Below are 17,299 nucleotides of genomic sequence, written 5' to 3' on the forward strand. Positions count from 1 at the left end.
CCTGAATTTGATTCTGAGTCACTAAAATAATAATTTAAAATTAATTTTTTCAAAGTAAAATGACAGTATAAAACAAAAAGAATTGATTGCCTAAAAATTGTGGCATACGCTTTCAACAAATAACATCCCACCAAGCTCCTCCTGTTCTTCAGACTCTGTCAGAAGAAAATACTATAGGGAACAAGCTGTTTAGAAAGATGCTAGCGCCAATCTCCCTCATTACACCTAAAACCACTTACTTTGGTTTCTACATACTTTGATGTCTCTTTCACACTTTTTAGCTTTAACTTCTATGGTAAAAAAAAAGTGTTATCAATAAAAGTCATTATTAATTCTCATAACTCAGCACTCGTCTTTCCACAGCTTGCAAAACTGGTGACTTTTGCAGCAAATAGTATTAATATTTTCTTTAAAAATGAACAAAATGATCTGTTGTTATCATTCATGTCTTCACACAAAGTGACATACGCTGTTTTACACTTATTGATGTATTTGGCACAAATTATTTTATCAATAAGGAGGTTGTCTGCTAACATCAGTGATTAATAACAAAATCCTTATGGTAGTTTTAGGCTAAATTAATAAAATCTACTTTTTCTTTCTGCTTTTACTTAATTTGCTACAATGTTGCACACAGAAAAAAAGCTACAAAATCCTATATTTTAGAAGGTGGAATCGTCACATTATTTAAAAAATCAGTCCTGCTTGAAAGGTTTCATTGTTAACTCAGACATCTATAATTTCTGTAGTTATAAGTGCTGCAGTGATTTTGAATTAGGTTTTATTACTGCTCAAGTTTAAAGTGCTCTAGTTTAACTTCAGTTCTGTTCTCACATTGTTAAATACATCAAACATTTCGTTTCTCAGTAAGAGCATAAACTCTTCCACACCAATCCTCAGCTGCCACAGTAAATGACATGACCTATAAAAGTCTAACCAGTTTCTGAATATTTAATTAATTCTTGATCTTCATTGTCTCGAGTATCATTTTTTTCCTCACTTTTCAAGATGACAGTTCAAACTTAATCCTGATTAACATTCCAAGCATTTGGCGTTTCAGCAGCTGTTACTCTGAAACGATCTTGTAACGAAATAGGAGCTGCAAAGCAAGAGAAAGTTTTTGAAGCTTTGCTGTCTTGAGTCAAAGCATTTTTGCAGGTTTACAAAAGAAATGCAGTTCATTGGCTAGAATTCAATGAAGACAAAACATCGTGAAGCAGTGTTTTGTTCTCTTCTCGCTGCTTGCCTGTGCACACACCGTGTCAGAATCCGTAAATCCTCACCATGTAAAATAAGCTTCCATTCAGGCAGAAACACTGTGCGGTGGCAACGATGAGCCGTTCAAGCTTACATTTTAAAATAAAGTAAATAAATGACAAGCAGGACCTTAAACCAGGAAGTCAGAGAACATGTGGTGTGTAAGTGAGGCTGTTACACACCTCCCAAACGATGTGCCAGTAGACGGATTAGGACACAAAATAAACTTATGGTAAAAGTAAACTAAAACTTGATTTAATGATTGTCCATCTTTAGGCCCAGTCTTTACTCAAAACATAGTGTCCAATAATTACAGCACCAACTGACCTTGAGGCTAAACCAGTGTGAAATAAAGTTTTCTGATATACTTCTGATTACTTTCAGCTGTATATATACTGCTGTGATGGTTGATGTTCATATAATTAAAGATATGAGCATGCTCAGGCAAAGATTACTAATAACAAAAATGTTTAAGTAATCCCTGTGAGGCACAAGGTCAATCTTCAGACTGCTCTAAATACTGTTTCTGAAGGTTTTTTTTATTATTCCTTTTTTTATCTCAGTGATGTCAAAGATGGGGGTGTCTCATTATGGTCATTTCAGGGATACACAACTGCTGTTCAAACACTGTCTGCAACGAGCAGCTGATTAGAGTAAAGCCGATTTAAATGGATAGTGGCAGAGGAGCTAAAATGTCTTGTTTCAAACGGTTGATTAGCTGAGGGGCTAAGTGTAAGTTAAATTAAGATTATTTAGAATATGGAAGCATGCTCCTGTAATAGTAGAAGTACTAATGAAGGTAGTGGTGGTAGTACTCGACTAATCCGTGAATAAAAATATAAAACTGTAAATGAGCTTAGTAGGTCTTGTTTGTGATGCTCGGAGGTTTACACATGTAAAATAATAAATGGGAAAGTAGCCGACGGGCTGAGTAATATTAGTTATAAGGACAGCTGCAGCTGTCTGCCATTAAAAAAACACAACTGACATAGTATTGAAGATGAATGATCAAATGCTATAATCTTGAATTGGACTTGCTATAAAGGACTGAGATTTGACTCGGCATGCACTGCCTGTCTGCAAGAGATGCATCATAAATCTCATTCTCATCTGAGGAAACAGATGTGCATGTTAATCAATACTCCTGTAGGCACTAGCTTGAAATGAGTCTGGCTTCACATTTGAGGCATCTCTATAGGCATCGAGTGTGTTTTCTTTCAAAGTGCTAAGCCACCATTTATTACTTATAGATTCAGCTATGAGCACTTATAAAACACTTCATAATGCACAGCAGTGGCTGACAGGATTAAAACTAGATGCTAATGGAATTGCTGATGCTGCTGACATACTGCTTGCCTACAAACTTGGAAACAACTTTGTTAGTCAAGTTTTGGCAGCAGTTAAGTTGCCATGAAGCCCCCAGGCTACATAATCAGTGTAAAGTAATGTGAAACACAAACTCTAGACCTTACTCACAACAGCAATTTAGACTTGTTAGAGTAGGAAAAGCCCAGGTGTCACTAATGAGATTAGAAATGGCTGGAGTCTCTTCAAGGTCCCAGTGAACTCTGTCAGGATCATCAGCCCCGTAAACAGAGCTTAACCATCATTTACTTTTTTCTGCACTTTTCTTAATCTAAAATATCTGAAAAACATTTTTACAACCCCTGTTTTTCATAGAAGATGCAGAGATTGGAGAGCGGACTAAATACTATATATGGTTGGAAAAATGATCAAAAGTGTCTATATATGTTTACTCCTAATAGGAGAACTTTTTTGTTTTGAAAAAGAGAAAGGTGCCTTAAGCCTGCCAAACAATTCACAATGACTATTCAGCTGTTTATAACAGTATGAACAAGTGAAAACATGAATGAAATTCAGGGCTGTTCTTACCTGAATTGACAAAGTCTTTAATTTTGAGGTTTGACCACAGTTCCTGTGATTTTACTCACAGAAAATAGAAAAAGAGGGGGAGACTGGTCTTGTGGGGCAGCAAACATGATACAAAACATTTGGATAGCTGTTAATCAGAAACTTCTGCATATGCAGATGTCATATGGAATATTACAGTAGCTTAATCACTGCTGTCACCATGCACTTCCCAGTGGCTGCAGCTAATTTGTCTCACGCAGTCATTGCCAAATTTGCCTCAACAAGTGAACTTTGTCACACACCGAGCAGAGGGCTCATCGGTTAGCAAGAACATCAGTCCACCTTAGATTTTAGCTTCTTGTCTAAATGTTGTTGTGCAAATAAGCAAACAATTGAAGTGAAGCATCTTAGCCAGATTTTCAACTTTTGCCTTGAAGCTTTGACTTTTAGGGGCAGCCCTACTAGACACATTCAAAATGTACAGTAACACAGGGTTAATCGGTGTCCTAAAAGGCATCCAATTCTCAAACCACTAGTATAGACTTTAAACACTAACCTTCACTTCTGGTTCTACTTTTCAACTTGTGGCCTGTGTAAGATGGTGATTTCCTTCAGGGCAAAACTAAAATTAACTTTGGAAAAAGGATAATTGGTAAGGCAGTCACTGTTACATTGAGAGTGTGAAAGAGCACCTGTGCTATGGGCAACAGTTCAGATATAATGGCTCAAAAAAGTAACCCCAGATTTCAAGGTTTGCCTTTGAGTGGACATCTCTAAAAGAGCCTATGAGCAGAAATAAACCCTTTTATTAAAGGTGCGAATAAATAGAAAAGGCAGATATTCGACACATAAGCTATGCTAATCCTAAATGCATTATCTCTTTAGTGTAGCTCAGTTATGGTTTGCTCTGATGTGGATAGCTGCATTACATTATGTAAACACCAGAAAAGACTAAAAGGCTGGGGCAGAGACCTGCTGACCTGCTGCTATTTAGAAAAGAGAACAGCAGTCGGGTGCACTCGAGCAGTTTCTGGCTGGGAAAACGCCCACCTCTCCATTTTGTGTGAACACACATTAGTCTCCGGGCTAGCAGAAGTGTGTTGCATCAGATTCCCAGTTCCAGACCTCTCCGGTTTGTTTTCTCCCCTTCGTCTGCCCTCTATTGTTATTTGACCTTTTCCTTGACTCTTGCACATTTAGATGAACCAGCGTGGGTTGGACCAAAAACTCAGGTTAGCAGCTAATTTAGCTGACAAGCGTGGGGAGATGGCTCGATAATAGAATCAAGTCGGGCGGGCGTTTTCAATCTCATTAAAACACTACAGGAGGAGAGCAGAGAGTGAACTCGAGCTGAACCTTTTCATGAAGGAGGGCTGGTGTCCTGGGGGGACATTGATGCCAGCTAGTTTTCTAAAGAGTTATTTATACTTCTGAAGACCATGGCAACAGACACAGCCTGTATCATTAGTCAATGAGCTCTGACTGTGTCCCTTCTAACCACCCTCCAATATCCACTCCTCAGAGACACTTCATTCCACATCAGCATGCGTACTGTTCGATAATCAGATATCCGAAATCTTCTTAGACTTGTTTGTCTTAAATGAGATAAAGTTGGTAAAGTTGTAAGCAGTGTGTTGTTATAAATAAATACCCAATGTCATTTCTCACTATTTAAAAGAAAGGGACTTACTTTCATACTTTTAAGCACAAAAGTGTGAAGTTGAGCATTCAAATATTTAATGCATTTTTTAGATCTTTAGGGTCAGACAGAGGCTGAATATTCAGAACATGCTCATTATGACAGTTAAAGACTGCCGCTGTCTGCCAAATTTCATTCAACCCGTCGCTCTGTGTTGACCCTACTGGCTGCTTTTGCATCATTTATCACAAGTCGGGCCACGATGTGCGCACACATTAAGCGTTTGAAAAGCTGCTCCAGTTTGGACTTCCTGAGTCCTAGTCGTGGCGTAAAGGTTATGCAAAACTAGGCCATCTTTTCCCTTCACTCAGCTCACCAGCACTTCACAGCGACTGAGTGACATCATGTTTTACTGCAATGTGCTATAAAGACTAACCTTTAAAGGCATTACACATACCAAATACTTCACTTTCCATACTTGGAACTTTTAATGGCTTTTTATTCCATATTGGCTATTAAAGCTCAGCTTAGCTCAGGGTGTCACAGAAATCCACGGGGCCCACAGTGGTGAAATCCAACTACGCAGTAGTCCCGGCCCTTAGCCTTAACCCCTTACCCTTTTATCTGTCTCATTGACCTCTGGGGGAGTGTTACTCCCACTTTACCTGCTTGTTTTCTTTCTCTTTGTTCTTTTCTATGTTTAGTTGGACTAACCCTTTAGCTTTACCTGCCTCCTTTGTTGAATTCTTTCTCACTGACCCTTTTCATCGTCTCTTTATGATCTGCCTTTCCAATTTTACAGCCGATGGTTGAAACTGTGTGCAGGTGTGTGAGTGGCCCGCAAGTTTCTCCATCTCTTAAAGCAGCAGTTCATGCCAAATAAAGCACAATTATAAATGTGCACACAAAGACAATTCGAAGAAAAGATTTCACACTTCAGGTGATGTGGCCACTGATTTTCCTCACCTTTTATTTGTGCGTCTTCATTACAGTGTAATATTATTATTGTGTTATGCTTTATGAAAAGTGACTTTGGTGTGGACTGTCTCTTTAAGTTTACTGGTGAAGCCAAGATTCTTCCAGTGCCACGTTTCTGCTGCACCAGATGCATTGGAAGCATTTTGTTTCACCATTCACTGAATGGCAAAATAAATAGCTCTTTTTGTTTCTGATGCAACTGCATGTAAAAAGGAAAAAGGACCCAGTGCATGTGCTCTGCATAGTTTAAGGGTTTGTGATGAGTAAACCCGATACCAATTTATATAATGACAACAAAAAGCACATTTACTCATGTAAGTAAACTGCAGTCCAGTAAAAGATGCACCTATTTTGGGAGATATCAGCCTCTGAAGATTGTGTTCGTGGCCCATTTCCTTGAGGAAGAGTCTTTCTTTTTTTCCAGCAAGATTTGTTTTTTTTAGGCAAACAAAGCTCAGTCACCTTTAGATGTGCTGACGTGGCTTCGTCAAGTGTGGAGGCTGATAAATTAGAAGAAGGATAAATCAAATTAAACCTGTCTGCACAAGAAGTGAGAAAATGTGTTTTTTGGGTAATCTGGAAGGCTAGACCCTTTAACCAAACTATTTCCTGTCTGGGTTTTTGAAGCAAAATATATTGTTGCTGCTGCTTGAAAACATGTCTGTCTTCTCAAAGCACAGGTGTAGATATTGAAGGATGTCAGGCAGACACCAGATTCTGATTACCAGATGTCTCAGCATGGTTAATTTACCAATATTCAATCAAAACTGTAATGAGATATATGCTCTGTATGCATCAGCACACCAGGAATGAAATGCAGCGCTCATTACAACTACTTTTCAATTGGAATGGATCTGTTACATTACACCATATCACCTTAGCTCGTGTGCATATATTAAACCGCATCCAATTGGCTGAGCACTGAGGTGGAATATTATGCAAATGCCTAATAACAAGTGTACATGATTGAATTCACTCTGTCAACAGCCAGAGCCCTGCACACATACAGCCCGGATATTCAGTGTATCTGTGTGGACACGCACACTGATGCGCACAATCATGCTCCATTTGCTAACCATGTCTGTCAGTGTGCAGACATCAAGTATTAAAAATGTCAAATTACTAAAAGCTCACAGCAGTGGGGCAGAGCTGCTCTGCTTTTCACACAGACTTGAAAAAAGGCAAATAATTAATTTGTTCCGATCTTCAACCTCAGGGTGTCTCTCAAGAGTTAAATTGTTATTTTTGGTGTGGAAGCATTAGCAGACGGGGGGCAATGCTTGTCTATGAAGCCTGGGGCAATTTTGTCTCATTGGCTTCTCATTGGGATGGAGTAGCCATTAACAGAACAATTACATGCACTTGTAAGCTTGCAGAAAGCAGAAACTAATTAGGGCTATTTTGGAACGTCTTCACTTGATACGAAAAAAATAGAACATAAATTGTTTTCCAGGTTACAAAGCATTTAAACACACCCTTGAGAAAAGCCTTCTCCACTGGAAAAGTTGTGCGTGAGAGAAAAAGCTCTGAATTATTATGCATCTGACCTTGACAGTGTTGGTATTCAGTCCCTCTTTATATTTAATATTTAAAATTCAAGTTTTGTAGAGTGCTAATGCTTTAATGTCCTGCAAGACATGCAAAAGGAAATTTTCACAATTGAGCAAGTGTGAAACTTCAAAGGGTTCAGATTACCGGTAATTGGTGTCATGGAAAAGCTTATGGGTGTTTGTTAATGAAGTCGATTTGAGAGCTTGCAAAGACAGGATCCATTTATTTAATCGCGCACTCCTAAGATAAATTGTCACTTCCATTGTAATTTGTTTTCAAACTCTCCTTTATCACCTGCAGGGAAAAAAAGGGAAACTCTTAAAACACACCTATCAACAGTAAGCCCTCCTTACTTTGTTTCCCCTCGTGCAAAAACCAGCACCAATTAGTAAGACGTGGCACAGGCAGCGCTATGTAAAATCTGCCTGTTTACATAACCTGCCGTGCTATCTATTTTTAACAATATGGATGCAATCATAAAGTGCTTCTCTTCCTACGGCACTGTGGAGGAACGCGAGGCTTGTTCTCCATCCGTATCACAGATGCCGCAGAGCACCAGGCTTCAAAACCCAGCAGAGTGACGGTCTGTCACTCACCCCGTCAAGTCTGCATCTCTCACTCTGCCTCTCTCCCAGTCTTCTTCTTTTAATTCTTCTCACATACATTTGCTCCCTCTCAGTCTTTTTATTTTTTATTTTGGTCCTCTTCTTTTTCTTTTACACTTGCTCCCCTGTGTCTTGGATCCTTGGGTCCCCACAAATTCACCTCCCCCCCTGCAACCAAGGTTGAATTTCATTCCTTCATCTTTCTCTTCAGTTATTTTTTTTTTTCCTGGCTATCAACATCCGTCTCTCGCTCCTTCTCTCCTTTGCCTCGACACATGCAGCCATCTGTCTTTTTACCTTTTGGCAGACTTGGGGTACTGCTATATTAAGCCACCGCTGAGCCAAGTCCATGTTGAGTTGACACAAAAATATAATGTGACAACGTTGGAGAGGAACACTGATGGAGAGCTGTGTAATTAGTGTAAAACTCCGTTAACATGGGGCGACCCCCCCCCCCTCCCAATAAAGACTTTTTTTGAACTACATATTTATTTAGTTGCACACACTGTTTCGTGAAGTGGTGCAAATTCAGTAGGTAAAGTTGGCGAGCACTTCCTGTCCGCCACCTAGCTGCTCGCCAGGCTGTTGGTATGATTCACCGGGTATTAATTTCACTGTGACCGGTGGCACCATATGTCCCACATACCCACTGATTGAGTTATTCAGCCTGCTCATGAAACATGTTGTGACAGGCCATTCATAGGTTCTGGGTTTGTTTACCTCAGCTGTGTGTTTTACCTCCTGCTGTGGCACTTGACTCATAGCCCTCAACCAGGAGGAACATCGCTATAAGCCTGTAAGCACAGACACTGAGGAGGGTGTCGTGGTCCAGAGGGAGAAGATGACTCACAGCCACGGGGAAGCCACGGGGGTGACGGGAGACAAAGTGCACACCGAGATGAGAGCAGAGTTTTACCACTCATTACAAAAGCTGCACGCCGCCAGGGAACACATCAGTTAGATCCAAAATCTTGGAATCATACTGATGCTGCAAAGCTGATTGAAAGAAATGCCCAAGATTAAAAGAAGTGGTATTAATGGGCTCACTGCAGCATCACTCCTGATTGCCTCGCCCACTGGGATTGCAATTATGATTTATGACTTTTTAATGCGGTCATAAGTTGAAGCAGTCATAAGAATAAATGGCTAAAAACTGAGAATTTTTAATTGGAAGCTCTATTAAAAGCATTATTTCCAAAAAGATTAGTGCACCACAGAATCCTTCAGCTGGGCAAACGATGGTAAATCACCCCTCACAATGAATGCAGTGATACATTATGAAGGGATGGTACGCTTTTACAAGCACACCTGCTCAGTTCACATAAAAGAAGTGAAACTTTTTCGCTTCTTTTAACTTCATGACCTAAATAATTGAGTCTTTCTCCAAACACAAATTGCTAGAAACTGTACATACAGCTCCGTTGTGAAGAGAGATAAATCTTGTTTGATTATTATTTCAGCATATCAGTCCACTGTTGTAATGAGATTCTGTCAAATTAAAGTTGTAATGATGACAGGAGGCAAATTGCTCGTCTTTCCTTGTCATGTGTAGTGTAGTTACCGTGGTCTCTTTTGAGGCTTAAGAAAATGAATTTAGATTCCACTCATTTGTGCTTTTGTCTCTTGTGCATTTGTGCAGAGATTTAACTGAAACTTAGCGAGTCTCTGATCAGATTTTCTCTGTGTAATATCTTACAATATTTCCCTCTAATTCCATAAACACAGTCAGAAAGGCCCTTTTTGACTCTCCTAACACATAGTTATTGCCTTTAATAATGTTATGTAGGCGGTTTTCTTCCTGCTCTTCACCATACTAAAAAGTAAAAGTCCTTTAGTGTCAAAACCGATATCCTCTAAGACTGGCAGAGAACTCGGGTTCTCTTCGTGACTCCCTGGCAGACTAAGATGATATCCTAAAACTGCACATGCTTGTTAACTTTCCTAGCAATCAAGAGACGTTACTGTCTATACAAATCACAATATGTTATATACCATTGTCACAATGCCAGATTGCTTCACTGATCCCTGATTGCTTTTCTGTTTATTATTCATTTTTCTGAGAGGAATTTTAATTTCTCTAAGTTTTAAAAGTAAAGTAAATATTAAAACTATTTATAATGCAGACCTAATAACTGAACTGGCTGCCTTAATACTCATCCACAAATCGCTCTTTAAACGCCTTATAAACTATCATCAAGGCTGATTTAGATATAATTGTTTTCCATTTTAATTCCTCCACTAAGCTTTCATGTGCTGCTGAATTTAGCTTGTGGGGAGCACCTGCATTCTTCTCTGTTTTCAGTTCAGCTCAGCTGTCCCCCTCTGCAGACTAATCAGTTTCGCAGAACTGTCATTAAGGGCAGAGAGAAGGGTCTGTCACCACAGATGGCAACAGCCTCTTGCAAATGAGCTCTGATTACAAGAGGTGGCAGGTTTCTCTCTCCTTATCATCCCTGCCTTTCACGCCATTAGGCAATCACGGTGCTTGGGTCACAGCTCCAAAGGACAGTTACATGGTAGATTTACCTTAGCTAATGTCCTTGTGTTCTTGGTGTGCTGTTTCGCAAACTGTCCCCTCAGCTTCATTTTGAAAGAATTTGACAACCTCATTTGAGTCTGTGTTGGCAAAGGTGCCAGACTCGGTGAGCTATTGAATAGACCTGTTATTTTTGGCTCGTTCATCGTACCAGGTGCTCTCGCTCCTGATCCTCGCATTGGAAGGCGAAGTCTGTGAAAATGACATCAGGTTCCTGCTGCTGTGCTCCCATCAATATTTAAAGCTCTAACTCATTTCAGAGTTGATTCCTCACTGACTGGGGAGCTCTTGGCCTCTGCCTGTCTGAGGTGAAAGCACAAGTCCAAGAAAGAAAGGCTGTATTCATCTATTAACAGTGGAAGGAAAGGAAGCCAAGAGCTTAGTTCAAACACCCCTCCCATGCTGTTTCCCCACATAGTGAAGCTCCTGTAAACACAACCTGTCTGTCCCAGCTGTTGCTTGACCTATATTAGCTCTTGAAAATTTTTTTTTATTTTTTTAAACCTTCTGGCTCAGTCAGAAAAACTAACTGGAGTACCTTTTTCTCTTTTCATCTGTTTTAAGGTGTGAGGCGACCTCCAGAGCAAGACAAACCCAGTCCTAGTGTCCATTATACTCTTCTGATTGCTTGTGTTTTGGTGGCCTTTGTCCTTGGTGCCTTCCTCTCTGGCTTCCTGGTTTCATGCTACTGTAATCACACAAGCCACAAGACCAAGAAGTTGTCGAAAGACCCCGAAGCCCCAATCCCACATGCTCTATCACTGCGCAGCCTGGCCAAGCTCAATGGCCTCCTGGACAACCAAAGTAAGGACGACAAGCTGGAGGTGTCATCTCCCAAGATCTACAACTCTTTCTTCGCCAACAGTAAGGAGCATCACCCATCGAGGAGAAACGGTCATCATGGAATGACAATGGGAGACTTGGTCCATGCCCAGCATCACCAACTCCACCATTCCTCAGAGCTCTCTGGTCTGCCTACACCAGACTCGACCCCAGAGCTGCCAATTAAGAGCATGAAAGCATTCAAGAACCAGTGGGAGAAGAATCAGAACTGCAACAATGCCAAGGAACCAAAGTCCCATAATATTGGCTCCAGGCCCAGCTCTGCCCTGCTTCACCAGCAGGTCTTCCCTTACTCCCATGGACTGTCTAATAGCCAGTCAGCAGCCGGACACCTTCATCCCGATGAACGCAAAATCCACAATGTTGAGCGTGTGTTGTCTCAGCAGCCTTACGCTGGCTACTCTCAGAAGGTGATGGAAGTAACCTCACTCGATGAGCTTCTGAAGCACATCCACGAGGCTAGCGGCAGCAAGAACTCTCAGCTAATGAGCCCATCTGGTCTGATGGCCAGCGGAGGTGGAGGCCAGCTAGTCTTTGCCAACCGTATCCAACCTCAGATACCTGAGACAGAATCAGCCCCCTACTACAGCTCATCCACTTTACCACGTGACAGCCTCACCCGTCGCATGGATGTTCCCCCAGACATTCCCATGCACCACCAGTCTACCTTGGAGAGGAGGCATTCCTCCCAAAGGCAATCACTGATTGCTGCAGCCACCAAAATGCCCAACGGAGGTGGAGTAGTAGGAGGAGGGGGAGGAGGAATGATCCCTCGCCAACACAGCTTCAGCCAACGAAATGGCGGGCCCCACCAGCCACCTCCCCTTTTGGCGCGGATGAACTCGACGGGCAGCGCGTGTGAGGTTCACTATCCCCTGCTTCCCAATGGATACCTGGCACGTCAGCACAGTTATAATGGAGAACAGCAAGAGGTTCCACACAGGGGTGCGATCGTCCGTCGGGCAGCTTCTCTCAAACCTGACGTCCCTCCCAAGCCCTTGTTCATACCTGCCACATCCCCAGTCAATGAACAGGGAAAGTTCAACTACTGAGGGGTATGCTCTTGGACTAAGAGAAGGAGCCTCCCCCCCTCCCCTCATTGTGTCATCTGTAAGAAACTTTGAAGAAATGCAGTGAGTTTGGGGTTGCAGACCTTTACCTGAAAACGCAACCAACTGTGTGGCACCAGTGTCACTGTGGACAAAAGCCTCAACCAAACTTGTTTTTTGCCGCTTCTTTTTGTCCAACGAATATCTTTGTACCATATTGGTATTGCTTAGCTACTTGCTTATTATAGAACCGCTTACTTGGGTGACGTGATGCCACCTCCTTATATTAGGCTGCCAATGTCCTCAATGTGGATTTACAATGCAACTCCGTTTTTGGACACGTTGATGTTGGAAAAACTTGACACATCAGTCATCTTGAAGACTTAAAAGCTCGAGGCTCGCTTAGATTCATGCTTTTGCTTAACCTTTTCTGATGTAGTGTTGGTATCCGGTCCCCACCCACCCCACCCTCGAATGTGTTTATATTATGCATGTGTGTGTATATATATGTGTGTTTATATTTACACCGTATATGTATACATATACATATGCAGTATGTGTAACCTGTGGTTAAAAAAAAAAAAAAAAAAAATCCCCTGAAAGTAGTTATGTCTTTGCCTTACTATACTCTCTCATCTTTGGGCATATCAAACGATCCCCCCGCCCAAGCCCTAAGAAATATCTTAGGGGCATCAAATGTTCATCAAATGTTGTCATTTGGCTCCAGACACCAATTCAAATTTGGTCACAATGACAAGACAAAGGAAATACTTCAACAAAGCAGCTACACTCGCCTTCTCTTTTATTTTTTCCTGTCCCAGCTGATGTCAGGTGACAACATTCGGGTCCATTTAAGTTCTTCAAGAATGTTTCGACAACATTGGTGCTCCGCAACTCTAGTGGGTCTAATATTCTTTGAAATGGAAACAACCAACATGTTTCTCTGAAATTTTTTGGACCCAAAGAGGACAAGACAAACACGTCTTGCCGTCTGGTGTTAGGAGAATGAACACTGAACATCGAACAGACTGCAGTTATCATAATTATTAACTCTGTGGCTATTGGTTGTAAATAAAGGAATAATTACTAGCCAAATTTTAACTGTATGTGTAAATGTGTGCCTTATTTAATAATAGTGTGTGACATGGGCTTAGGGGTCAATGCAAGGGGCTCAGATGGCAACTATGCTACAGTATATTGTAGGTGTTTGATTTTTCTATGGTTGTCAGTATGTGTCATACAGTATCTATTGTATATGTGAAGAGTTTCATTCCAGAATAAGATATTTCTCATCGGTTCTAATTAACTGAATTAATAGTTTGACTGTAACACCCACTAATAAATCATATTTTATGTCATATATTGACTATAATTTTTTTTACAAAGTAGGCTAATATTTTGTAAATTATCTAATTTTTTTTTTAATCGACGTAAAATAACTAGTACCCTTTTTTCAGCATTGTTTTGGAATGAAACCCTTCGTTTTTCGCTTTTCTTTTGTTTTCATCCCAAAAGTGTGAGCCTACAGGTTTTTAATGCGAGTGTGGGACACAGCAAGTACAAAGCCTGAGACTGCAGACATTCAGGTTTGACTGTATACTGTCACTTTCACCTGGGTGTCGATTTCCTTGTAGGTGCCATTGTTACGTTTTTGTTTTTTGTAGTATTATCTTCTTGGGTTTCTAAAGGAGCAGTTCACAGTTCCTCTTAAAGTTATCACCTACAGATGAGTAGCCATTGTAGAAGTTGCATTTACCTTATGGGAGGAAAAAGTGTGTCTTGCTTGAGTTTTGAATGTCAGGATATATGTTTTAGCAAGTGTGTGAAACCATACGGTTTCAGTTCTGTATGAAAATAAATCCAGGTTGGTGGCATGTAGCATGACTTCTACAATGGTTACTGCTGTAAATGTTGACCTAGTGGTGCCACCGGGTGTTGAATTTCAAAACATGGACAAGAAATATGGAGCAGTGCAATGAACTCTGATCCGACAGGCTGAGATTGTCTCTTGGATCGATACTTGGGAAGTGATTGTGGAACCGGTTCGCAGGTGACCGTGCTGCCAAACACTGCTGAGGATTTTCACCTCATTAATGGTGATGCCAGCCGGCTGTGCCTCAGACATATCACCCCTTCAAAACTCAACTGTTGTACTTTTCAGGAGAGTCGCTTTGACCACGGTTGGCTGGAACCGTAATCTATTCTGTGAAAACAGCACTATGCTATTTACTGTATCTGAAAATGGTGTTTATTGATTGAAATTTCCCAGAGCTCATTTGACCCAGTGTAAAGTTTACCATTCACACTACTCCAGCTTCAGTAAATTAAGGAAAAGTACCTAACATTTGTAAGGAAAAAAAGTTGATTTGGTAATTAACAGGCAGCAGAGCATTAAATAGCCTTTCAGACGGCAAATAAAAAACATCCAACTTGATTTGGGGTTGGGGCGGCAGTGTTTCATAAGAGGAATTGTGGCAGCTACAGTGTTTCAATGGATTTATTTTTCTGTTTTGGTCTATTTTTTTTGTTTGTTTTTTTGGTAATTTGTTTGTTTGTTTTTAATCTGCCGGTTAACAGATTGTACGGAAATGGGGACGGTCTCGCCTCTTAAAAGTTCTATCAGTATTTGATTTGGTGTAAATACATTCTATCTGGGCGAGGTCTCATTGATTCAGTATTATGTTTTTCTCCGTTTGATTTCCAGGCTTTGCCTCTTGACTTACTATGAATTTGGTCTCACAGAATATCATTGTATGTCTCTTATACTAGGAATAAAATGGAAAATATGATGAACGTTTCACTGGTCAATGTGTCAAAATAATCCCGGTAACATCGTTGATGGTCATACACAAAGTCTGAAAACAAGAATAGCAATTGCAGTAGCAGATAAACCAGTAGCTCATCTCTGAGGCAGAAATGTTTAGGTGAGATGGTAATTCAAACTATACTTTGAGACTGTATATTATAATAGATACACTGCTCAAAAATTAAAGAAACACTTTTCTAATCAGAGTATTGTATCAAGCAGTTTGACCTTGTGACAAGGGAGTAGGTCGAGGAGTTGTTAATCAGTCTCAGCTGCTTTACTGTTAATGAAATTAACAACTTGTGCAAAATAAAAGTGTGGTCTTAGAGGTGGATGCGACTTACATTTTTTTCCTGTTTATTTTTTCACTAGTTTTGCATTTGTCAGTGTTTGTAGCATGAGGCGATCCCGGACCCTACAGAGGTTTGATAGGTAGTCCATTTTCTCCCAGTGCAATCTCAAGAGAATGGAGATGATTCCTGGAGACTGGCAGTTACTCTAGGAGAGCTGGACAGGGCCATAGAAAGTCTTTAACCTATCAGCAGGACTGCTGTTTGCTTCTTTGTGCAAAGAGAAACAGGATGAGCACTGCCCGAGCTGCAAAATGACCTCCAACAGGTCACTGGTGTGAATGTCTCTGACCAAACAATTAGAAACAGACTTTATGAGAGTGACCTGACTGTCCAGTGTCTTCTAGTGGGCCCCGTGCTTCCTGCCCGGCGCCATGATGGCCAATTGGTTTACCGGTATTGGTGAAAAGCCCTGGTCCCTGTGCTTTTCACAGATAAGAGCGGGTTCACCCTGAGCACATCTGAGATATGTGAAAGGGTCTGGAGAAGCTGTGGAGAGTGTTATGCTGCCTTAAACATCGTCCAGCATTACCAATTTGGTCTGGGGAGGCATATCTACAAAGAGATTTACAGAGCTCTCTATGATAAGCAACTGTGCCCCGGTTGCTATTAGATATTGGGATGAAATCCTTAGACCCATCATCAGTGATGACTCATCATCAGACCCTATAGAACTTGGGTGCTTTACAAAGTCCCATTTTGAGTTGCTGAAATAAAATTTTGGCAAAATAACCAAGCATACATCATTTTTTTCGCTTGGGTTTTCTGGCAGTCTTTGAATTCAGCCCTATGTAAGTTGATGATTTTAATTTGCATCAAACAGTGTGGCATCCTTTTTCCCCCCTAACACATTACCCAGTCCATATCAGTACAAACACCCAGCAAAATTCTTATTCCCATTGAACTCGGAAATGTTGTCAAAGTATTCCTATAATTTTTTTGAGCAGTGTGTAGTAGTATGCATCTTGGATCTGTTTGCTCTCTCTACTAAGTGCATATTCTGTCCCATGTCTTGTGATGTCTGAGAGATATAGATGTAAAATTTGGATGTCAGTCAAGAAGCAAGTGATTTGTTTTTTGTGTGTGGATGAACGATGTTTGTTTGTTTTTTTTAAAGGAATTTTTTCAGTGGTTCTGGGAAATAAAATGTTTTTCTGTGTCTCTGGGATTTAGAGTACAAGATATACTAAGCATCAATTTAATTTGTGCTTTTAGTACAGAGAAATCCAACATGTGATTTCAACTGCCATCTCCAGTAAGAACCAATATACTAATTGTTTCAATACACAGGGGGCAGTGATGAGCCCATTAGAGTCTGGCACAGCAACCCGAGTGAGATGAAACGTACTCCAAAAGTACTTGGAAAAGCAACAAAAGTAGAGGATTTTTTTTCTTTTTTCTTTATGAAATGTCTTCAAACAAATTAATTCCCCAGTGAAAGCTTTAAATAATAACAACAAAACAGATTTTAGTGAGTTCTTGTGATAAATAACAGCACAAAGCACCACAGGAAACAGCCATGATCCATGTCCAAACAGCGAGCCAATTCCATCCGTGCTCCCAGGAAGAGGGAAAACAAACATACTTCCTTTTTTCTTTTTTTTTTTTTTTTACAGCTGCAGGGATATAATCTCAAATTTTAGGCGAGCTAAATCAATATAAATGACATGCACTGTTCCCCCTCCTTCAATTCTAGGGTTTAACCTATCAGGACATTACAGGTTCCAAAATGATTTAAAAACAACCTCAGCTGAATAAAGGTGACATACATATGACAACATTTTATCATTAATTTAACAAATAGTAAGCCAAC

At 40.5% G+C, this 17,299-nt stretch overlaps 1 protein-coding gene across 4 annotated transcripts in view; it reads left to right on the forward strand.

The window, feature by feature from the left end:
- Positions 1-15,119, forward strand: part of sema6cb (semaphorin 6Cb) — a 147,190-nt gene extending 132,071 nt beyond the window's left edge. For all 4 annotated transcript variants that reach the window (XM_004560163.5, XM_004560165.5, XM_004560166.5 and 1 more), the window contains one exon: positions 11,003-15,119. In XM_004560163.5, coding sequence (XP_004560220.1) covers positions 11,003-12,333 — 1,331 coding nt within the window. In that variant the 3' untranslated portion in view covers positions 12,334-15,119. The remainder of the gene's footprint in view (positions 1-11,002) is intronic.
- The last annotated feature ends 2,180 nt before the right edge of the window (positions 15,120-17,299 follow it).

This window comes from Maylandia zebra, linkage group LG11 (assembly GCF_041146795.1).
Source record: "Maylandia zebra isolate NMK-2024a linkage group LG11, Mzebra_GT3a, whole genome shotgun sequence".
NCBI lineage: Eukaryota > Metazoa > Chordata > Actinopteri > Cichliformes > Cichlidae > Maylandia > Maylandia zebra.